Raw genomic sequence first — 25,370 nt, forward strand, 5'->3', positions numbered from 1 at the left:
GAGGTCCAGATTGCTCACATATACAGGTATAACTCCTACTAATCTCCCAATCCTAATATTTCTTTTATTCACACTTCCATTATGAGACACAGAAATGGGGCTTCATCTTGTTTTCCTACAGTAATATTCCTGTCACATTTAGCCTGGCTATTTTATGTCAAAAAAGAGGCTTCAAGAATTAAAGATAGTTTTACTAAAGCAGACCAACCATATTTAAAAATCAAAGACACTGTGTTTAGTTCAGAGGATGAAAGTCTGAAGTCACACAGTAATCATGGGCAAGTATCTCTTGCAGTGGACAGACGCAGCTATTCACTACCCCCTTGATGAAACGAAAGTGGAAATAAATGCATTTGAAACTATAGAATCATGGGTTAGATACAGTATGAGATATTGCCTCTTGACAGTAAAATTATTAAACACAACAATGAGTTAAGTTACTAGGGAAAATTATGGAAAACCTTCATTTTTCCAAAAGTCATTTAACAGAGAAAAAAATGTATCCATCTCGGATGGTTTATGCTAATTCTGCCTGAGGCTGGGATAAATTACCCCAACTTCAGGCCTCGTGTAGCCTTGAGATTCTTTTATTTCTATTAGAATTCAGTTTTCTTTCTGTTAAAAGTAATTTCAGTTATCATTCTCCCAGAATATATGACACTTTTAAGTGATTGAATTCCTAATGACTGAAATGCTCACTAAGATTCAACTTCTTTATTTTCCTTTAATCTTCAGGTTTTAAAAAATATTAATTCTTCCAGTTTTCCAAACCTAAAGCTGTACTCACCACCCAAACTTCAATTTTTTTTTACTCTCCACCTGAACTCTTGTTGCATTCCTTGGTGGCACCTGTTCCTGGCATTTTCCGCTTCTCTCCACCCTTTTCTCTTTACGTCCGCCTCCTGACCACTGATGATTCCTCCTCGGCTTCATTGGGTTTGAATTCTGGCTCTGCGTGTTATTTGACCTTCAGTGTATTAACCTGAAACCTTAGCTCCCACATCTGTAAGTGGGGATAATAATACGACCTACCTCATGGGATACCTGTAAGGATTATGGAACACAAAACATAAAGCGTTTAGCACAGTGCCCAATAAATATCAGCTATGTTTTCCCCATTGCCATCATAAATCCGGCCTTAGCGTCTACAAGGTGAGCACTGTAACTTTTATTCATTATAATGTTTCCCCTGGCAAAGGAAGAATTATACTTCCTGTTTTTCAAGCCTAATAATCGTTTCACTTGCGCCCTCAACTCCGTTCTACCCTAAAGGAACGTTCTTCTGTTTTCTGCTGGCTCACCCTTCTCTTCTCTACAGGCTCCTTTCTACAAAGCCCACAGATTCCTTCATAATCTACAAACATGCAGATTCTCCCTTCTGGTCAAAGGACTCTCCACAGCCCCTAGGATGAAGACAGAATTCTTTAACATGGCATTTCAGACCCTCAGAGACCTTGGCCCCAAAGCCTCCTTTAGATTACCTACGCTCCTAGAATGTCTGGCCTCTTGCTTGTGAGCAAGTGATGCATGCAAACACATGCAATTCCTTCCAAATCTGAAGTTTTATATTCTTCTGTCCCCAATGTTCCCTCTGTCTGAAAATTCCTTTCCCATCTCTCTGTAACAAGCTAATCCTCACTCTCTGACAGCTAGTCCTCATCCCCTCCCCTGGGTACCCACAGTAGTCTGGGCATCCCTCTAGATATACAAAGACTATGTTTCATAGACATCATTTCCACGTTCGTACTCCCAGTATTCCGGGAAGCCAGCGTGTGCCTCACCTTCACCCTGAAAAGAACCCTGAAGAAATAAATGTTCATGTGAAGAGAATTTCATCTTCATTTCAGCACCAGATTCCTCAGAGTGCAGCTCATACTCACTGCTCAACCCCTACTCCTTCCTGTTCTTGAAATCTGGCTTCCTACCTGCTTACCCCACCCAGATGCACACATGCCACACATACATTCTGACTTTCTTGGAAGGCACTAATGTAGTGGAGCCATTAATGGTACAAACTCTGGGCTCAGAGATACCTGGATTCAGATCTTGTCTCTGCTACTTATGGCTGGGTGTCACTGAGCAAGCTTCCTTACCTCCCTAAGCATTGGTTTTCTCATCTATAAAATAGGGATAAAAAACCCACCCGCCTTATAGGATTCTTGTGCTGACTAAATGAGATAACGTATAGTGCTTAGTGCTGTGTCTGGCACATAGTGCCCAATCTCAATAAATGCTATTATTGTTTTTTATTATCAAGGTCTTTAGAACAATGTAAACAAACAGCATTCAGAAACAAAATAGGTAGTACTATCAGCCCCTTACACAAATGAGGGACCTGGGGCTTAGCATTTAAGAATTTGAACAGGATCACAAACCTGTACTTCCCTTGTAAATTGTCATGACATTATTATGTTAATGCCCATTCCCTAATCCAGTGCATTCAAAAGCAAATGTGTTGTCTCCCTAAATCTGTGACTCCTGGTGAATTTCCAGTTTCATATGACCACCTTCTTTTCAGCCTCCCAAGATAATGGCCTACTTGCCTTTAGCATGCACTGCCACCAAGCCACCTTGCTATTTAGTCAAGTTCCTCTCAGTGAACCCCAAAAATGCTTCTTGCATTCATTTCTCCCTCAGGCTTTGAGGACTGGTTCAGATGCCCCATTAAGGTTCCTTGCATCATTTCTTCCTGCTCTTACTACTGTTGCATTGTCCATTTGGTTCCATGACGTGATAATATCTATCTCCATCACTGATGCCAGCAAAGCCACCTCTGGTTTTGTTCATTATTTTATTCAAGTAAAGACCACATTGCCTGGCATCTAACAGACATTCATTAAGTGTTTGCCAAATGAACCACTGAAGGGTTTCACCTCTTCATTCTCTTATGTTGCTCTAGTTCAGTGTTTCAAAAGCGGTACACAGGTGTAATAATTTTAACTGATACACATAGGGAAGCCTCTAGACAACATCAGAGTCTTTTAGATGCTACACCACCAAGTAGACTGCTGGAGTACAAGGACTGTATTGTCTTTAGTTTTACAGTTATGTTTATGGCAAGGGATGCTGGTTTTCCATTTATGGTACTTTTACAATAAATTAAGGTTTCTTAAAGGGAGTTACTGTCAAGATAAATAGTAAGTGTCTCATGGTATAGAAATATGAGGAGTGGCAGATTTGGGAAGACGGTGTATGAATCACTGTTTGGGAAACAGTGAGCTAGTTTATGCTCCCAGTGTATGTTCTAACCATGTAAATAAGATAGCTTTTTCTAGATCTGAAATGATTTCTTTTATTATTATTAGTTTTAGGTGTACAAAACAATGCAATAGTTACGTTTTTCAACCCTCACTAAGCGACAACCTCCCTTTCCCAATCCACCGCCCCTCTACCCCCGATATCATACATATCTATCACAATTCCATTGACTCCACTCCCCACACTATACTCCACATCCAGTGACTATATATGTATTAAATTATATTTGACATATAATATTATTCAACGGCAGCTTCAGATGTACAGTGCAGTGGTCAGGCCTCTACAGCATCCATGAAGTGGTCTCCCTAACAAGACAGGAGTCCAAATGGCCCCTAAAGAATATGCAAAACATTATTGATTATATTCCCCAAACTGTGTTCTTATCCCTGTGGCAATATTGAAGTTACCGATTTATGTTGCCTCGTCCCTTCCCCTTCTTTCTCATCCCCACCCCCTCCCATCTAGCAACCATCAGTTTTTCCTCTTTGTCTCTGAGACTATTTTTGTTTACATTGCTTGTTTATTCAGTTCTTTAGATTCCACATATAAGTGAGATCATATGGTATTTGTCTTTCTCCACCTGACTTATTTCACTTAGCATAATGTTCTCTAGGTCCATCCATATCGTTGCAAATGGTACAATTTCATTCTTTTTTTATAGCAGAGTAAAACTCCATTGTGTAAACATACCACAGTTTCTTAATCCAGCCGTCTACCAATGGGCATTTCAATTGTTTCCAAGTCTTGGCTATTGTAAATAGCGCTGCAGTGAACATAGGAATGCATATACTTTTTCGAATTAGCGTCTTGGGTTTCTCTGGATAAATACCTAAGGAGTGGAATTGCTGGGTCATAAGGTAGTTCCATTTCCAGCTTTTTGAGATACCTCCATACTGATTTCCATAATGGCTGCACCAATCTGCAGTCCCACCAGCAGTGCACCAGAGTTCCCTTTTCTCCACAGCCTCGCCAGCACTTGTTGTTTGTTGATTTATTGATGATAGCCTTTCTGACTGGAGTGAGGTGGTATCACATTGTGGTTTTTATTTGCATTTCTCTAATGATTAGTGAGGTTGAACATTTTTTCATATACCTGTTGGCCATCTGTATGTCCTCTTTAGAGAAATGCCTCTTCATATCCTCTGCCCACTTTTTAATAGGGTTGTTTTTTTGGTGTTGAGTTGAATGAGTGTTTTATAAATTTTGGATAGTAACTCCTTATCAGATATATCATTGACAAATATCTTCTCCCATTCAGTAGGCTTCCTTTTTGTTTTATTGATGGATTTTCCTTTGCTGTGAAAAAACTTTTAAGTTTGATGTAATCTCATATGTTCATTTTTTCTTTTACTTCCCTTGCCTGTGGGGATATATCAGTAATATTGCTTAGGGTAATGTCTGCAAATTTACTCCCTATAGTTTCTTCTAGGAGTTTTATAGTTTCAGGTCTTACATTTAAGTATTTAATCCATTTTGAATTTGTTCTTGTATATGGTGTAAGGAGGTGGCCCAGTTTCATTTTTTTGCATGTATCTGTCCAATTTTCCCAACAGCATTTCCTGAATAGACTATCTTTACCCCAATGTAAATTCTTGCTTCCACTGTCATAGATTAATTGACCCTATTTGAATGGATTTATGAAATGGTTTTTATAATGTAATGCAAGGCGCAGGTTTCTCATTCACTCATCCATCCAACCACAATTTCAAAAGCAAAAATTCAACAAATAAGTGTCAGTGAGGATGTGAAGAAAAGGGAAACCTCGTGCCCTGCTGATGGGAATGTAAACTGGTGCAGCCACAATGGAAGACAGTATGGAGGTTCCTCAAAAAAATTAAGAACAGAGCTACCATGTGACCCAGCAATCCCACTTCTGCATATTTATCCAAAGAAAATGAAACCGATAATTTGAAAAGATATACATACCCTTATGTTCATTGCAGCATTATTTACAATAGCCAAAATATAGAAGCAAACTAAGGGTCCATCGATAAAGGAATAGATAAAGAAGATGTTTTAGATATATATGTATATGTATATATTGTACAATGGAATATTAGTCATAAAAATTTAAATCTTGCCATTTGTGGCAACATGGATGGAACTCAAGGCTATTATGCTGAGTGAAATAAGTCAGACAGAAAAGGACAAATACCATATGATTTCACTTATATGTGGAATCTAAAACAAAACAAAACAAATCAACAACAAAATAAAATAGAAACAGACTCGTAGATACAGGGAACAAACGCATGGTTGCCCAGGAGTAGGAGAATGGCCAAAAAAGGTGGAGGGAAAAAGGAAGCACAAACTTCTAGTTATAAAATAAGCCCTGGGGATATAATCTACAGTGTAGATAATATAGTCAGTAATATCATAATAACTCTGTGCAGTTACAAATGTTACTAGACTTATGGCGATCACTTTATAAGTTGTATAAATGTCAAATCATTATATTGTATGCTTGAAACTAATAAAATATTAACTAAAAAGTTATATCAACTATAACTTTAAAATATTTTAAAAGAGTATTTATTGCTAGGCTGTCCTCTGTGTCAGGCATCTGTGTATGCCAGCAGCCTGAACATTGACAAAGCAAGTGCCCTGGGAGGAGGGGGTGTTTAGGCAGGACAGGCATATGGACTGATGACAGTCACATAAACTGGAAACAGTGAAAATAAGTGTTTCCTGAGTCGGCAAACAGCTCTGCCTCAAGGACCTTCAGAAGTCATCTCTGAAGTGACATTTAAACTTCTTGTTTATCAGACTCAGAATGAAGGAAAGGATAGTCTAGGCTAGGGTTTCTCAACCTTGGCGCTATTGACATTTGGATCGGATAAATCTTTGTTGTGGAGGCCTGTCCTGCGCATCGTAGGATGTTTAGCAGCATCTCTGGCCTGTACCCATTAGATGTCAGTAGTACCCCCCAGTTTTGGCAGCCAAAAAATGTCCTAAGATATTGCCAAATGTCCCCTGGAAGGTACAAAATCGCCCTGGTTGAAAACCAGCAGTTTAGGCAAAAAGAAATGCCAGGAGCAATGATGTAGAGAAATGACAGGCATTTGAAAATACAAAAAGCTCAAGGTTTGGGGTGAGTGGATGAAGAGTGATAGTCTTGGTAAGATAGTTAAGAAAGAGAGGGAAGGATTGTCAGTAAGCAGATGAGTTTATCCATTCTAGAATAGAAGTGTTTTTAAGCAAAGCTCCCTTGGTCAGATGTGGGACTGTGAGGGTGGGGAGTCACATCCTTATGGACTCTAAATGTCAGTCATTCAGAACCAGATGCCCAGTGACTAAATTAAGCAAGAAGCTCTAAACAGTTTGGTTGTCTAAAACATAGGCTGCCGTTACTGAATGTAAGAGCATTTTGCCAACCAGGCATTTGAAAATTATATTTATTAGTTGCCAAGTTGTTATGTCTTTATTTGAAGAGACATTGTATTTTAGAAATAACAAAGTTCTTTTATGACTTAACAGATTTCAAGACTAGTTTGAAGCAATAGGAAATTTCAAGTATTAGCTACTGATCGAAATATTTCAGCTCAATGGATAATTGCATATATTATGCTTATATGATTTTAAAATCTTTGTAGACTAGGCATTAACAAGGAACTATGTCTCCACATAATATCTGTGTGGATTTTTTTTATCTTTAAAAATAAAGCTTAATTAAAACATTTTTTTGAGGACTGGCCAAGTGGCGCATTGGTTAAGAGCTGGCTTGGAACGCCAGAGGGCCCCAGTTCGGATCCCACATATGAGGGCCAGTGACACTGCCCTCTATAGCTAAGATGCTGAACAACAGCTCAACCTGGAGCTGGGCTGCCGTGAGTCGCCGGCGACGGCGTAGGCTGCAGCCCCTGCTGCAGTGGGTTGCCATGGTCTACCTGTGTAGCCAGCGGCCAGCAGCAGCAGTCCAGAAGCCGGCAACTGATCTGCCTTGCTCGGGAAGAGCGCAATGATGGTGCCAACTTGGGCCAGTGAAGCAATGTCCTGCACGACTAGACTGAAGAACAAAAGGACAGCAACTTGTCAGTTCCCCTTCCCCCAATTCCCCAGTGCTGTTCCCATCCCCAATTCCCCAATAAAATTATTTAAAAAAAAAACTTTTTTTTGAGAATATCATCATTTGTGCAAATAGCAGCTAACCAAAAAAAAGGATTGCAACAACAAATTTTCATTATTTTCAGCTGGGAGGCTGAACTGAGTGCCCTACAAAATTCTCTCACTAAGCATGAGAGCATTAAGCTGAAATGACACTCTTGATTGGGAAAGGAAATCATTGAGAAATATTTTAGCCTACATGAGCATTATGGTGAGGTGTTATGGGTTAAGAAAACTTAAAGTGGCTCATCCAGCACTATTCCTTTGTTTCTTTTTTTTTTTAATTTAAAAAAGTGCAGTATTTTCTCTTTTAGAAAAACAAAATAAAAAAGAAAACTAAAGTAAATAACTGCCAGAGATTGACATTTGGGTGGACAGAGACTTAAAATCGAATGTGTGAGGTTTGGCTTTTCTCCCTCCTTCCTTCTTTTTTCCTTGGTCTTCCCACTAACAACTAAATCAAAAGCTGCAATTTGTGTCTGTTCTGTCCAAGCTCCAGAAATCCCTTAAGCATGGCCATTCATAATGTTAGTTATATTTAGAATCATGGAAAACTGCACTTTGCAGTGACAGTTTATTTTTGTATGAAGAAATGAGTTTTGTTGTTCAGAATGTTCTAACATTTATGAAACCAGTCTACGTTTTATCTGTACCAATTTCCACAGAGATTTAAAATGATTTCAGATACTCATTTTGGTTAGGTTTTCCTAAGATAGAGTTTGTTATAACAGCTAATGTTATAGAAAATCCCAAGATTTTCTCTTAAGTATATTACAGCTTCATTTGACTTTTCTCTAAAAAATTCTATCTGGAATTTGAAAGTAGCGATGCCTACTTGATAATTGTGTGTGTGTAAATGAGTCCATGTCCATTATAGGTCTGTGCACACTATGAATGTTATGCCCAAATAGCAATGCGTTGAGTATGCAAATATTAAATGCCTACTACGTTCCAGTACTAAGAATAGAAACATAAATCCTTTAATTAGGTTTTAGTTCATTTAATAATGTATCTCTCCTATATAATAGTTATGAATAGTATGTACAAATGGGAATTAGGAGAAAATATTGTATCAATCCTGTTATAATAGGACACAGATAAGAATATGCGAGTATGCCAACAAACATATGTAAACATATGTAACGATTATTAATTCACATGGAATCAGTTTGGTAAATGAAATGAGATGTCACTTTTTACTCATCAAATTGGCAAAAATTATAGATGGATAATATCCCATTTTGGCAAGAGGGTTGATGAGTAAGCTTTAAGCACAGTTGGTGGGCGTTGAACTCGGCATTGACTTTTCAGAGGACAATGTTTAAGTATATGTCAAATTTGTGATGTGCCTACATTTTTATTCAGTAATCCTACCTAAAAAATATACATACATAAAAGAAAACACATATACTTCGTGAGTTATATATGCCTTCTTCTCCCTCTCAAGATTCTTTACTGTCTTTAGTATCCTAAACTGGGTAGAAATTAACATATGATAAAATAACTACAAACCAATGGACTTGAATGCTTGATCATAACGTTGAAAAGTTCAGAAGAAACGGAAACTTTGAAGCCAGATGGAAGCGCAGCTTAGCTGTGAATCTCACACATCTGCAGTGCATTCCTTCCACCAGCAGAAGTGAAAATATATAGTTAAATCTCTCTAGACAAAGACCAGACCTGTGCTTTGCACGTTAAAGTAAACTCCACTTGGGAAATTTCAAGTAATGTTAATCAGAATGAACGATGCTGTGCTCTCTGCGTGTAATAAAGCGGCATTTATAGAACAACTGTTATGTCTTTTTGAGGTATTAGTTTCATTTAAGTTATCTTTATGTCTTTTTAGAAAGTACAACAGTATATGTTAATAATTCAAGCTACAGACACAGAAGGCAGTCCCACATACGGCCTTTCAAACACAGCTACGGCCGTCATCACGGTGACAGATGTCAATGACAATCCTCCAGAGTTTACTGCCATGTCCGTAAGTACAGACTGTCACTCACAGAACTTTAGGTCTGTGGTCCATTACTGAGATGTTTTGTCATGAATAATAAATGTGTTAAATAGAGGTGGAACTCGCATAACCTAATTGCAGAATGGCTACTGACTCAGACGTTTTCTGTCTCTTAAGCCAGGGTTTAAATAAGGCACCAAAGTAATTTGTTTTCTCTCAGTCACTGAGTCCACTGATAACGCTGTTAAAATACGCTGCCTAGAAGAAATTTCTCCCAAAAACCTTAGTGCTATTATAACAAAATAATTATAAAGATTTTTCAGGTACATGAATTACATGACTGGTTTTTGCTACTTCGTCAGCCTATAATTATTATTATCTCAGGAGGAAAATTATTTCCCTCAGACAAGTCCTATCCTCCTCCTTCCCATTACTCACCCAGATACTCCCAAACGGATGCTGATTTTAATATTAATGAAGCAATGACATGATTTGGAAAACATTGACTGCAGAGAAAAGTTAGTTATTAAAGTCAAACATAAATTTGTGATGACCTGCATTGCTGGTCTCGTCAAGTGGGGATAATAAAGATTTAATATCAGGGTGGTGTGGTCATGGAGACAGGCTGACCTTCACTGGTCCATGTCACTCCTCTGACTGAGGTTTTTCTTCCTCACAGTTCTACGGCGAAGTCCCTGAAAACAGGGTGGATGTGATAGTAGCGAATCTCACTGTTACGGATAAGGACCAGCCCCACACGCAGGCCTGGAATGCATTGTACAGAATCAGTGGTGGGGACCCCACTGGGCGGTTTGCCATTCAGACCGACCCGAACAGTAACGACGGCCTAGTCACCGTGGTAAAAGTAAGTACAACTCAGGCCATTGTCCTTATGGCCACTCTGCAGTGACCAATACCAGGGGTGCCAAAAATATGTGTACAAGTGGACACTTTGGTCAGCGTTGCTTAAGCAGTAGTTTGCCGTCATCAGAAGTGTCTGGACGCTGATGGTAACCACTTTGAGCACCTCTTGTCATTGCAGAAGTCAAACGTGACTTGTATTCATCTTTTGTTATTGGTATGTATTGAGTATTACAATTTTAATATAGTTTTCCTTTCTCAAAATGTGTATACATTTTTTTGGCACCCTCTGTGTATATGCCCCACGTTTGTTATTCAGTCTTAGGACTGTTTTCTTTCAAACATCTCTAACTCTGGAATTAATGTATCGTGGCGAGTCCCATTTGTAATTTTGCAGTTTATGTTGAGGCTGAGGTCAACATAGTGTAGATATTCTCCTATTATCACTGAAATATGAGCGTTTTAAAATCATTTTGGACGTTGTTAACAATCTGAAGACAGGAAGGCCCTCAACAGTGTTAAGCGTCAGGGTAGTTGTGTGTTAGTGATATTTCGCGTCCTGAAGTTTCGACCACCAATTGACAGCTGTTAGAAATGACGCCCAGCACCTACTATTCTTGTGTCTGTAGGTTGCTATTAGAGGGTTGGTTCAGGGAATAATCTAGAATATATCACAGAAGTAAAATGGAATGGAATGAGTAGGCAAGAAGAAGGCCCACACTTTTAAAAGGCTTTCACTTTACATTGCTGTTTTTAAATGCTATGTTCAAGACTTTAAGAAATTAGTTTTTCTGATCCTTGTCAAAAAAGAAAATAAAACTGAGTGCTAAAGCTGAGTAAAGGGGTGTTACCTTCAAGTGTAACAAATACACAGCGCTAATGTAAGAGCTCTTTAAAATGAACATCTCTCCTGTTTAGCTCCCCAGTGAAGAGGTTTTCTTCCCTGCCTCCCATCCCAGCACTCTTGATTTGTAAGTGAACCCAAATGTTGGCTTTACATAGAAAGGTACGCTGAGGTCTCAGTTGTCAAGAATTTTATATGTGCATCAGTAGAGGGATAATTTCCCCCACGAAGTGGCACTTGGAAATGTCTGAACATAGGGAAGTGATCAGAAACACAGTCCCCAGAGCCTGAACGTCTGTGTTCGAAGCCCATCTCTGCCCTTGGCAGTGGAGTGACCATGGCACATTGGGTAGCCTCTGTAAGCCTCGGGCTCCTCATACAGAAGGTGAGGATGGTAACAGTACCTGAGTCAGCATTGCTCTGAGGGCTAGATAAGCTTACTGCACGTTACAGGTCTTAGCACTACGCATACCACTTAGCATAGATAAATGTTATGTGGTTAATGAAATCACTCCAAAGAATTCTGTCTTACTGTCTGGCTTGTTTACTGTCCTGTTTAAAATAATTGAGGAAGGGAAGCTGAATTGGGGATTTTAGAGAGAGGAAAAAAACTGTGTTTGAAGATTTGAGGAGATGGTCTAGGTTAAGAAACTGGTGAGGTTTGTGCTAATCATGTGGCTTGCTTATTAGCTTCAGCTCTTGATCGTCCTTAGACTACATATGACGGCATGAGAGCTCGCCAAGCACTTTTGTCGTATTATCCCCGCACAATACTGCTTATCTGCACCTCCATTAGAAGGTGATCAGTGGAAATTAAGAATGAAAGTTCGGTCTGCTCATTTTTGACTCCTGGTAAATTTTCTATTGACAATAGGGTTCAGTGGAACTCTGGAAGTTAATATTTACATTAAGGGTTATTCGTGCATTGTCTATCTATAGAGTGTTGTTCTTACATTTGGGATTTTTACAGATCAGTAAAATACCCAAAATTATTTTGGAAAATAGCCAGAGTTTTAGTTTGCTAAGGGAGGAAAAAAACGAAACAACCTTCCATCTACAAACACTATTATTTTTTAAAAGTGCGTATGTGCGTTCTTAGTATGTGTAATTCAATTTATGAATTGACACTTTTAATAGAATAAGTTTAGCTTTATAAAAAATTACATTATTTTAGTCTGTTTTTCCCACTTATCACAGATGTCAAAAGCTTTCCTAGTGAGGAATGGTCTTTGTAACAATGTTTAAGAGTATAATAGACCATCATGTTCTCACTTGATCTCGGATTATTTAGTTTTTTGGTCAACCATACTGTTCTTAAGAATAATCAAGGTTTTAGAAGTAGCTAAATAAATTCAATCAGTACAATAGTAATATGCATTGTTTTGTAAACATAAATCTTTGAAATAGCTAAGATTTATAAATATCTTCTAGAGATTGTGGTAAATATTTCAATCATCGACCATGCTAATGCATGTTTTCCAGAAAATTGAGAGGAACCTATGGTGTAGTGAATGAAAAAATTAATGTTTTGGAAAAGGAGTTGATAGAATAATAAACTGCAGAATGCAAATATTCTTATTTCCTACAAAAATATGGTTTTCCCTTTTTTTTCCCCAGCCAATCGACTTTGAAACAAATAGGATGTTTGTCCTTACTGTCGCTGCAGAAAATCAAGTGCCATTAGCCAAGGGTATTCAGCACCCACCTCAGTCAACTGCAACTGTGTCTGTTACAGTTATTGATGTGAATGAAAACCCTTATTTTGCTCCAAATCCCAAGATCATTCGCCAAGAAGAAGGCCTTCATGCTGGTACCATGTTAACAACATTTACTGCTCAGGACCCAGATCGATACATGCCGCAAAATATTAGGTATCGAATGTCATTTATGGTGTTTTTATAATTTATATAAAATTACATAAATTTGCTGTGCATAAAATGAGTGAGAAATCTTCATTGGAATCAAAACTACTTATTACAAAATTACTTTTAATTCTTTGATGAAGTTTCTTCAGTAGATCAATAAGTATAGTAGATAAAAAATATAAGAAGAAATCTACTCTGTTATTATTTTTTTTAAATGTTCCCTGCCTCTGTTTTTCTGACCCTTTCCTTTTTTAAATATTAAATAATAATTTAGCCTGTGATTTCATACCAAAATCACAAAAAAGCTTTAACTGTGAGTAAATAGGGGACACTCAAAAGCTTATAACATTTATCTTTTCTCTACACATCAGGTAGAAAAGAAAACTCATGCCAAAACCGAGATGTAAAATATAATTATTTTCATCCTTTACCTGTACAGTAGTTATAGGACTTATAAAACGTATCTGTAAAGATTTCCAACTTCAGCAAAATCTAATTTATCTTTCCCGATGAGGGAGTATTGCTGCTTGGCAGAGCAGACCCCACAAGACTATATTACGCATTGCTGGTGATGATAATTTTTAAAGTCATCCCATATTGTACTTAACTTGTTTCATAACTGCTGCTAACAGGTAACTGCGTATCTTCTTCATTTCTCTATACATTGAAATCAACGTAGATAAATAGCTAATTAATTTGTGTATTGAACTCCTACAGTTTTTTTACCTCTGGAAACATAAGGTATTTTTCCTACTCTGTATATTGGTTATCTAAATTTAAAAAAGCCCTCTCCCTGTCTTCTCCCCCAGCAATAAAGAAGGAGTTTAAGATGATAAATCTGCTGATACAGATAACCTGCTTCATACAGACTCAAACTGTGGGATTTCCCTTGAAGGGCATAGTTCTAAGGTGTAGCCCAGAGTGGGAGATCCTGGCAGGAATGGGATTATGGGGAAGGGGGGGTCTCCCCGCTATCTTACTATGACCTTATCTCCACCATGATAAGGTGGTAAATGTTTTAGGAGTGTTATGTGTTAGAAAATTCAACTTCTATTATAATTTCTCTTAAGTCCTATACATTAGGGCTACTGCTTATTTAAAAGGTATATTTGAGCTATTTTATCTGCACCATTGCTTTCCACTGAACTAGACAGGAGCTTAAAGCAGGATCTATCAGATACGCCTTAGCCCACAGTAGAAAGACTGAGCTCCTGTCTTTCCCTTCAAACACATACCTAATGTTTCCTGCCTGCCTGTCCATCCAACCTTTATGTGCTTCCAATGACCACTTTACAGAAATGCTTTTCCATGCTAAAGCTGTATTTCCAACCATTATCTACAAAAATGCAAATTAATGAGCTGGTTGCATTTGGAATGAAACTGATAAAATATGCTTTATGTTTAAAGTTTCATATCACAAAAATTAAACTTATTGCACTTTCGTTTTGTAGATACACAAAACTATCTGATCCTGCCAATTGGCTAAAAATAGATCCTGTGAATGGGCAAATAACTACAATTGCTGTTTTGGACAGAGAGTCACCAAATGTGAAAAACAATATATATAATGCTACTTTCCTTGCTTCTGACAATGGTATGTAATTAAATACACTCACTGTTATCCTGAATGTTGTTAGAGAGAGTAGAGCCTCATTGTGAATGCATCATCAGGAAATGAGGTTTTCTACGAAACCCAATTGTCTAGAAAACTGACCTTTGTTACTCCAAGGCCCCAACATCTATTTTCCATTTCCGCTGGGGTTTCTATGACGCATTCCCTGTGTTCTGTAATGTCCATACACCCTGGCTGGTAGCCTGTATTGTGATGACAAACCTTTGTGGTTTTTCTGCCCTGCTATACGTTGATGCCTCGTTCTTGCAGGTTGAGTGTATACTTAGTGGCCCAGCGATTGTGTATTTTGAGATTGTCTTTTTATATTTCTGCTACCATCAGTTTATCTGTCTCTAGCATTTTTCCTCTTTCTAATTCCCTGCCTCCGGTCTCCAATGAGCTAGGAAACTATTAATTTTCTGCATAAATTGAGATAATTGAGTACAGAGCTTTAGTGTGTTGGTTTTGGAACATATAGTTTAGTACCTTTTTTTTTTTTCTTTCTGGGTGTCTACCGGATTCTATATGATTGAGATTAATCAATAGCACTTTTTTTAAAGATATATGAGATAAAAGTTATTTATGTAAACCTGGTATTGGATTTGTTTTGCTTCGTTAGATCTTAGTATGATGTGTGTTTAAGAGTGCAAGCTCTTAATTCTTCCTAACTCCCAGGGTCCAGACTCCAGCCCTACCATTTTCTGACTGTGGGTTGGCAACAAGGCTTTACATCTGTCCATTTCATTTTTCTGTTAAATAAGGATAGTGGTAGCAGTACCTAACTCATAGTGTATTAGGAAAGATAACAAAGTTTTCAAAACAGTGCCTGGCACAAACGAAGCACATAAGTAAGTATTTCTATTATGTGTTACTAGTTTCAAAACTGAATCACAACTATATTTTAAAATCCTTTTAGTATTAGACTATAAATGTTAGCAGCAATACAACTGGCTTCAATTTGGTGGTTGAGATGTGCACTTCAAAAAACGTTACCTATCAAATACTTTTGATAAAAACTGTTTCAATGAACCTTTCCAAATCCTGTATTACAAGATTCAGTGAGATCGTTATCAGTCACAAATCTACATGGTGACAGAGCCAAAGCAATATTTCCCTTACCTTTCCTAATATGAGAACTATTGTTCAAATATTTAGAGTTGAACTTGGTAGTAACAGCTTCTGCATCGCACATCAAAAACACAGCATTAGTGTCTGTTTTATGCTCTCTCGCCGTATGTAAGCGGTAGCTTTCTTCTACAGTAGACCTTAAAATAATATATCTTGCACCATTATGTTACGATTTAAAAAGCTATAAAGTTATATATACAAATGTTGGTTGTGAGTTGCAACCAAATTTTTCATTCACTACAGTGGATTGTTTTCTAATTGAAAGAGTTTTGATATGAGAGAGAAGTGAGTGGTGAAATCTGTCACTGTGATGCTTGGCAAACACAACTTGACTTTAAATCCTATCACAAGAAGTGGTAGAGACAGCATTTTATGGTAGAAAGAGAATGGATGTGGGGTCAGGCAGACCAATTGTAGTAGCAACCCCATCACTTATAAAAGTGTGTAACCATGTGCAGTTTGCAGACATGGGTTCCTCATCTGTTTAACCTGCTTTGTAGGATTATAGTGGAATGAGGTATATCAAGCAACCTAATACTTTCTCAAGGAGGTAGTTGGTCGATCAATAAATATCAATTTCTCCATGGTGTTCCTTCCCAGGATTACGTATGTGAGTCTGTATTACTCGTCTGTAAACTGTTTCAATATTTTGTAGCTGTGTTTGAACTTTAACTCTTTTGCTGCGTTAATTGATTTCAAGTTTCTTTTTTCAAAATGTGTCAGATTTCCCTCCCCCCAAAACAGAAAGTTGATATTTTGACTATTTTATGCATTTAGTAATAAGAATTTGAGTTGCTTTGTATATAAATGACATTATTTTTATGTATAAAAATTTCCTATTGTTATTCATTCTTGAAAAACACAAAAATATAGAAAGATGTACTTCTGCTTTCCTAAACTTTCCTTCTGGAAGTTTCCATCCGCAGTCAGCAGGTAGAAATATTCATTCGGATATATCCGACCGTCACACACAAGGGTTAAAAGCATTCTTATGTTCTTTCATGCACATGATGTCTTGGTTCCCCATCAAAAGAGCAAGGTGCAGAAGATCACGAGCCCCGTGTTCTGCTTCTCTTACATTCCCCACAGAGCCGAGAGGAGCGGGTGGGTACAGGGCCCAGAGTAACGGACAGCAAGGGCATGGAAGGTGCAGAACTGCACTCCATAGGGACATGCGTTGTCACTCTACACAGCTCCTGCATGCCAGTAGTGGCAGCTCAGGGTCATCCTAGAAAGGAAGCAAGAGGTGGCCTGATTCCGATAACAGTCGGCCCAGGTGCCGTGGCAACTAGATGTTTCCAAGGTTATACAATGATGAGGGCAAGGGTAGCAGCTTTGAGAATTTCACCGTCATAGACGCTCGTGGGAGAGGAATTGTTCAGCATCAGTGTGATTTTTCTCCCTTTTCAGGAATTCCTCCTATGAGTGGAACGGGAACACTGCAGATCTATCTACTTGATATTAATGACAATGCCCCTCAAGTGTTACCTCAAGAGGCAGAAACTTGCGAAACTCCAGACCCCAATTCAATTAACATCACAGCACTCGATTATGACATTGATCCAAATGCTGGACCGTTTGCTTTTGATCTTCCTTTGTCTCCAGTGGCTATTAAGAGAAATTGGACCATCACTCGGCTTAATGGTAAGAACAGGTTCATTATTTGAATATATGTGCAATTGAGAGATTTTGAAGCCTGGTAGGAAAAGTGAATTTTAGAGGCTTTATAATCTTCTCATTAAATATATTTTAAAAGCGACTTAAAGTTTAAATATGATATTAAAAGCCCTTAAAGCCAAAAAAGTGTTCCAGTAGAGCATAATGGTAATCTGCTTTGCATATACTATTAGGTAGCAAATGCATTCTAGAAAATGCTGCGTTTTTTATCATGTCATGTATTAACTATCAAACTGTATTTTTTATACAGGTGATTTTGCTCAGCTTAATTTAAAGATAAAATTTCTTGAAGCTGGGATATATGAAGTTCCAATCATAATCACAGATTCGGGTAATCCTCCCAAATCAAATATTTCCGTCCTTCGTGTGAAGGTTTGCCAGTGTGACTCCAATGGGGACTGCACAGATGTAGATAGAATTGTGGGTGCAGGGCTTGGCACAGGTGCCATTATTGCTATCCTGCTTTGCATCATCATCCTGCTCAGTAAGTATTTTCATTTGGCTCTGAGATTTTAACTCTCTTGGCTTCTAGAATGTTTAGCAAAGTAACCTCTTATTGTTGCCTTTCAAAGTAATCTAACAACTCGATTTGACCTCTGAACATTTTCTTGCCAATCATATATGGGACAGTCACATCCACTTTAGAATGAGAAAACCCTGAAGATTGTTTCAAGCACTTAACATGTTTGCGGCAAACCCAGCAGCATACCTCGCCCATGCCCTGTGCCGTTTTCTGATGCAGGTGGCTTAGGGAGCTGTAGCAAACTCTTTTCATAGAGAAATGTTAGATAGTACTAAGTTTGAGCACTTATGATTGGAGTATGAATTTATGGCACATAGTTGATGATTTAGGAAAATACATATATTGCTTTGCTTTCCTTTCCTTCATATAAAGCACAGTCAGCAACCTGCTCCAGTCATGCACGGATCAAGGTATTTGTTTCTGAAGGGCTATGTACAATAGTGAGAAATTGTACTTCATATAGCACATTTGATAATGGAAGTGATTACACAGCTCAATAAATTCTGTGTCTTTAGAGAAAGTCTAGATTAAGGAATTGCTCCTTTTTAAGATACTTTGCAATTTTTGGTTCAATGGAATGCAAGAAATTAACCACTGGAAAGTACTTTAGGAACCACTTCTAACCATGCAGGTTAAAAGGATAAATTGCCTGAGCCCTGTGTTTTATTGTTGAATAGCAGCAGGACTTAGTTTATTGTGCGATCGTGCTCTGCACCAATCATTTTCTTGAAAATGTTGGCCATTTCTTTTATGTTTTTGCCATTTACACATGTTCTGGTAATTTAGAATTCTGTCCCTTTATTCTAAGCAATTACTATAGAAGCCTGAGCATTTTTTACTTCCTGTGTGGAGACTACTTTGACTATAATTTGAAACCTGCATGTTATACTAATAATCCACTTGCTAGATTTAGCCCTGAAACAATGGCAAATGAGATCATGTATCTGGCTTTAAAGGGAGGATATTTACTTTTATGGCCAATAATAAAAATGTGCTCAAATAGGAGTCATTAAATCTTTTGCTTCAGGATGTAAACTGATATCTCCAGATTGTAGAGAGAATGCATTCCTAGATGTGCACTTAGTGATATGTTTTAGTTTCAACTGAAATGTGGCATATATGCCGACCTTATCAAGAAAAACTTAGATATGATGGATTACGGCATGAAGAAGTGACTATAGCATTTTGAAGGAAAATGAATTGGTGCTGATTTTAACATCAACCTTCTGGAAAATTTATGATTCTAAACCTGGCACAAAAGTGTAAAGCCTGAAAGCCTAATGTTATTTCAGAGCTCAAAATAATCCTCTAGCCTTTTTACCTGAAACCTGCAGTTTAATATGAAAGGGGAATGCACAATAGTGCAGTAGAAAGACACCAGCCTTTGGAAGTAAAGCTCTTCAAGGTACAACTGCTGATCCAGTTGCAACTTATGACCCGAGTCATCTTAGCAAGCAAGCCTTTACCCTCTCTGAGATGGGCCGTTCTCCCGAGCTGGGGAGTCTAATTATAACTGACCAGCCTGAATGAAACAGCAACTGAGTGATGAGTAACAATTTAACTTACTAGTATTTGTTGTGTTAGAGTTTACAAACCATTTTATTAAGCGTTTCCTATCCTCTAGCAAGCCAAAGGGAAAGATGGAAATAGTTATTGTCTCCATATATAGGTGATGAAACTGAGGACAGACATTCACCCTGTGAGTTCACAGGGCACCAGGTTCTGGGACCCAGGTCTCTGCCCTCTATACCCAGGGCTAGGGTCCTGCTCTGTCTTGTCTCTCTCAGTGTGAAGCCAGAAACAGATACTAGAGTAAAAGATTCATTACAAGCTTTCACCCCACTGTAAGTATAACTTAGTAGTGTTGAAGACTATGACTAGATAGATCCAGTTTTAATTACAATATTATGCTTTTTTGTTTGTTTTTCTTTTTCTTCCCTAGTCCTCGTTCTGATGTTTGTGGTCTGGATGAAGCGCCGGGATAAAGAACGCCAGGCCAAGCAACTTTTAATTGATCCAGAAGATGATGTAAGAGATAATATTTTAAAATACGATGAAGAAGGTGGAGGAGAAGAAGACCAGGTAAGCAATATTTTACATCTTTAAAACAAAATTTTATGATCATATAATTTAAATGGGATCGGTGCCATGTTACGTTCTAGACAAGTTTTAGTCTGTTTTTATTGCACATGGCTGGTATTTTATGGAGCATGTGTGTTACTCAAGATGTGGAAGGGAGACTGTGGACTGTGCCATAGGAGGCATACATGGCTTGTCATATTCAGGAAGTGGTCTGCTTGATGTCTCAGCCGACAGCCTTAAAAACACACCAGGTTTAAAGGATGGGTAGATCTCAGAGGTCAGTTTAGGTGGTTGGTGGATCATGTTGTTACAGACAAAAGCACATCTGCAGTAGCTGTCCCCAGACTAAAACTGCTGGCCTAGCACTGGCTTAGCCAAGATTCCCACCTTCCTGCCAAGAGAAAGGATCCTTCTTAAAGAGCAACTGATTAGAGAGAAAACAAAGCAAAGCATCCTTGACAAGGGTAGCCCTTATCTTTTTTGCTGTTGATAACATCTATCTGTTTAAGTTTTGTGCCAAAGCACAGGTTGCTAGTTTCTTTAACAAAATAGCCAAAGGGGGCCTAAGAAAAGGAAAACGAACAAAAAACACCCCTAATCTTCTTTCTTGTATATGATAGGACTTTTCTCAGTGCTTGTGGATAGTTGGCCCTTGTTTGTCAGGACACTAGGTTGGACCCATATTTGAAGTTAGCATCAGATATGTTCTGAACAGGAGCATTATACAGTGCTGTTGGCGGCTGGACAGACACTTTAACGTCCAGTCTTTTTTCAGAGGGTGAGGTTCCATCTTTATCTGCTTCACTGCGGTAATCAGCAGGACTTTGGGTGGCTATCAAGTCATGTTTAATTACCCTGTTTAGTAAATGCCCTTCAGTACGCTCTTGGCCAGTGGGGCTGATTGCAGACACTGTATCCCTCTTAATGATCTTTGCATCTAGTTCCTTCAGTATCAGCTTCACTAATAAAATCACGATGAATGTACAATACAGCCAATAGCTCTCTTTCTCTGCAACCATCCTCTTTTAGCCCCAGGAGAGGAAACAAAACTGTTAGCTTCCAGCTCTTTAAAGCTTAAGACTTAAATTAGGATTGCTCTTCTGTTAACAAACATTTATTGAGTATGTATTACAGGCTCACTTTAAACAACCTCTGCCTAAATCCGTTGACATTATGCAGCTCCATAATAATAGCAAAAGCTATTTTGGGGGGGCACCCTATGTGTTAGGCACTGTATTAAGTACTTTATATACATTGTTTTGTTCAGCCCTCCCCCAAGTACAGCAAAGTAGGCACACACTATTAGAAGGTGGTGAAGCGGGGATTAAACCCTAGCCTACCCGAGTCCAAGGAAGATGGTGTGTTTACCATATCTTGTACCATTTTTATAAAGGCCTAGTCTCAGCCAGGCAATTAAAACAGTGCCTTTCAGAATGTCATCTGAATTTGTCAGAAGGAGTCTGTCCCCTGTTTGAAGTAGACCTTGGGACATCCAGCAGCTTCCTCTGCTCTTAAGATCTGATTTGGGACATTTTCCACTTCGAGGGCCTTGGACTGTTGTGAGGACTATGAAAGAAGGTGCTGCAGTTCATGTTGGGAGGTTTCACAAATGACAAGCAGTGGACACTGGAAGCCTTTGGACCACGGTTGGTAATTCAAAGGAGCAGTGGCAGCATTAGGGAGGCAGGGCTGGTTGTCTCCACAGGCTGTCAGCTCATTAGAGATTAAAGCTGACGACTGTTGGAGCTGGTTGTGACAGAAATATGAGTGGCTACTTAAAGATTCCACATCAGTTTTCTCTTGATCATTCTTGGATTCTTAGCCCATATTATCCTCTGTGTTCCAGGTCTGTCTTCCCAACTCACAGCTACTGCTGATGTACCATCACAATTGGCTAATTTCCCTTTTATTTTCCTCTCTGTGTCTTCAGACAAGGCCCAGCACCTCTTAGGCTCAGTAGGCTTCACCTTCAGGACTGTGAAGAATCGCTCTGAATTCCCAAACTTGGTTTCTTAAGTTTTAGAGATTTGCTGTGGGCTAGTTTCTTTTGCATCAGAGGTGGTTCTGAACTCTCAAAGAAGGTACCTGATACCAACCCTGATGGTTTGGGGGACATGTCTGAAAGTTGGATTCTATGTTACTTTAAAGTCACAGTTCATACACTGCAGGTCTGTTTATACAAAGCCCATGGCTATATTTTATTTAGCAGAGTGTAAAAAATAAAAAAATTCACAAATTATGGATCTCCCAATCATCTCAAAAAATGCAAAGATCCAGCGATATGGCCTGCGTTCTGACATGACAATTGTTAGAAACTAAATAGAGGATTCCTGTTTAAGGCAAACATGTTCCAGTAATTGTTTTTTCTATTTTTCATGCTAGCTTTATTGATTTATGTTATCAGCCTATCCTTTTGGTACCTGATTTTGCAGACTCTGATTCGATTATATAATAATTACTAGGCTTTAGATGAACAAAAATGAATTTCTGTGAGGATGAGATACTATAGTGCTCTGAAACTAGGAGATAATTTTCTCTAGTACTGGTTTAAAAAAAAAAAAGTGAGTTAGCCACACATATATTTAACCAGATGTATTAGTTCAAATAGGCTAGCTACTATAACCAACTAAAATTTCAGTGACCTAAGCCTAGTTGAAATGTATTTCTTGCTGCTTTTGCAGTAATAGGATTTCGGGTCATGGAAATTTGGGGTGGAGAGGGACGTTCTGCTCTTCTGCACATAGTTCAGGCACCCGGAGAGCCAGTGGCTCCCCCATCTACTTTATATGACTTCCAAGGTCACCCTAGACATTCAAACATGCAATCACTAGATGACAAAGGGCAGGGAGGATAATCTGTTGGAGATTTTTATGGACCAGGCCTTAAAGTGGCATGTGTCCCTTCCATTCCTGCCTATAAAGAGGAAAAACAGGTTCAGTGACCAGCTAGAAGTCTCCACCCTGCCTGGGTAGGGATTTCATTTAGAGGATCTTGCCTAAGGGTCTCCGAGAATAATTTTTACCCTACCGAGGTTGGGTAGGTTGTTAGACCCTGTGCATCCTTCTGACCCATCCCGATATGCCAGAGGAAGTGGGTCTCAGGACATAGAAGAGACACGGGAGGGGCAGCAGCTCATGAACACGGGACACTGTATGGGCGTGAGAAACAGTCTTAAGACTCACCCAAAACCAGGGAGGCATCTTTCCCTTACATGGGGAACAGGCCAGAACGTCCTGCGATGCTGAAGTCTCCTTGAATAGGGTCCAGCCCTTGCACATGTAAGGAATCCACATATAATTTCAGGAAAAAAGGAATCGTGATAGAAGCTCTTTTTAGTGACTTGGGTTCCAAACCCAAAAGATCCGATATAATGGCTGTTTGAGTGTCAGTCGGCTTTTTTTAAATGAAATTTTTTAATGTGATTTGTGGCAATTAGTCTAGGTGTTTTAGCAGATGGATCCCCAGAATCCCCATGACACAGAAAGCACATTCAGCAGAGTTCAGGTGCCTGAGATGGGGTAAGAACCCGCAGCTCCTACGCGGAGATTTGGCTTTGAGGAATGGGGGCTCAGCGGGTTGATGATTTCACTTCTCTCTTTGTCCTTCTACTTTGCCTTTTAAAACTGCAGAAGGATTGAGCTACCTGTACATCTTAACCTGGGCCATGTCATTTCACACTTAGTCCATGGTCTTCACCTGCCTAACTATTTAACCACAAAGATTCATCTCAAGACATCTTCTCTTGCGGTCCTAGGTTCAATCAAGTGTCTCTTATCTCTGCTCCCACAGGAGCCTGTTTCTACCTTGATTTTTTTTTTTAATTGAGGAATTGGGGGAGGGGAACAGACAAGTTGCTGTCCTTTTGTTCTTCAGTCTAGTTGTGGAGGATGTTGCTTCACTGGCCCATGTTGGTATTCTCATTGTGCTCTTCCCCGGTGAGGTAGATGGGTCGCTGGCCACTGGACAGCCGCTCACGGTTGCTCTTGGCAGCTCACACCAGCTGCCAGCTGCCCACGCCTGCTGCCAGCCACTCACAGTAGCTCATGGCAGCCCACTGCAGCAGGGGCTACAGCCTACGTGGGCACCAGTGACTCACCGCAGCCCAGCCCCAGGACGAGCTGTTGTTCACCATCTTAGCTGTAGAGGGCGCAGCATCACTGGCCCTCATGTGGGATCTGAACTGGGGCCCTGCTGCTCAGAGCTGGCGTCCCAAGCCAGCTCTTACCCAATGCACCATTTGGCCGGCCCTCTACCTTGATTTTGAGCTCTGCGTCCTGACTTTAAACCCTGTGAGGACCAGGCTTGTCATATTCATTTTGTATTCCAGTATCTGGGATCGTTCATACCTGGCAGGCACTCACAGAATGTGTGTGCATTAGGCTTGTCATATTTATTTTGTATCCCAGTATCTGGGATCGTTCACACCTGACAGGCACTCATACAATGTGTGTACGTTAGGCCCTCTTCCTGGATCGGTTAGTTTGCAAGTCTTTGTACAGGGTTAATTGAACCTGTACATCCCTGACAACTTCACTTTTATTCTTTGAAATGTCTGATGTCTTCAGGAAATAATAGCATTCATCAGTGCTAACATTCATTATGTACTTGTTCTCTGTCAGCTACTGCACTACACTCTTAGTTTGCATGTCCTTTAATAATCTTCCCAACAATGCTATGCAGCATATACTGCTGTGAATCCAGTTTTCAAACCCAGGTTCGTGTGACGTGGGGGGCCAAGCTCTGAGGCACTGTTCCTGAGGTCATATAATACATGTGTTCTGTAGTCTTGTTGGTCCATATCAGGCAGACATTACTGGGTAGGACCAATGAGGCTGAACACTTAGCCACAGCCTACTTGACGACCACTAGTAATCTGGCTGGTGAACAGTCAAAAAGGGTAAGACCCAATTGGTTAAACATGGAAAATTGAGCACATTTAGACATTAATAAAGTTCAAACCTGGAGAAGCAATCTGAGTGAGCAGCCAAGTTATTGTGTTTTTAAATGTCAAGTATGCAATCTAGGCAGCAGGAACTAAAATCTAAAACCCAGGCTGGATGCCTAGACAGAGAGATGAGGTACAGGTACAAGAAAGCTCCATGAGACCAAACTGGCCATGTCCCTTAGTCAAGGGATCTCTGCTTGAGCCCCGGGGTCACTGGACTTCCTGCCAGTCTCAGGAACCAGCCCCAATGTGAGCAACTGAGCCCCGCTGTCGGACTCAGCAGAGAATGAAGCTGTATCATTTAACCATGGTATATTTGATTCTTTGAAATAAGTGTTTTACAAAATCACTCTGCTGTATAAGCAAACTAACAGATGGCTGAATCTGGATATAACTGTGAAGACCACTTTCAACATTTTTATTGTTGGCTAAAGCACACTCTATTAATTATGTTCCCAAGTTATTCGTCCATTCATACCCACCTGCAAACACTCACACATATTAGTTATTG

The 25,370-nt window shown here is 39.2% G+C and overlaps 1 protein-coding gene across 1 annotated transcript in view; it reads left to right on the forward strand.

Moving 5' to 3' along the window:
- The window catches only part of CDH2 (cadherin 2), a 236,461-nt gene that overhangs the window by 192,119 nt on the left and 18,972 nt on the right, over positions 1-25,370 (forward strand). Inside the window, exons 8-14 of the mRNA XM_019654571.1 lie at positions 9,212-9,349; positions 10,002-10,187; positions 12,645-12,898; positions 14,344-14,486; positions 17,043-17,276; positions 17,560-17,793; positions 19,775-19,914. Coding sequence (XP_019510116.1) covers positions 9,212-9,349; positions 10,002-10,187; positions 12,645-12,898; positions 14,344-14,486; positions 17,043-17,276; positions 17,560-17,793; positions 19,775-19,914 — 1,329 coding nt within the window. The remainder of the gene's footprint in view (positions 1-9,211; positions 9,350-10,001; positions 10,188-12,644; positions 12,899-14,343; positions 14,487-17,042; positions 17,277-17,559; positions 17,794-19,774; positions 19,915-25,370) is intronic.

Source organism: Hipposideros armiger, unplaced genomic scaffold, assembly GCF_001890085.2.
Source record: "Hipposideros armiger isolate ML-2016 unplaced genomic scaffold, ASM189008v1 scaffold_225, whole genome shotgun sequence".
In the NCBI taxonomy this organism is placed as follows: domain Eukaryota; kingdom Metazoa; phylum Chordata; class Mammalia; order Chiroptera; family Hipposideridae; genus Hipposideros; species Hipposideros armiger.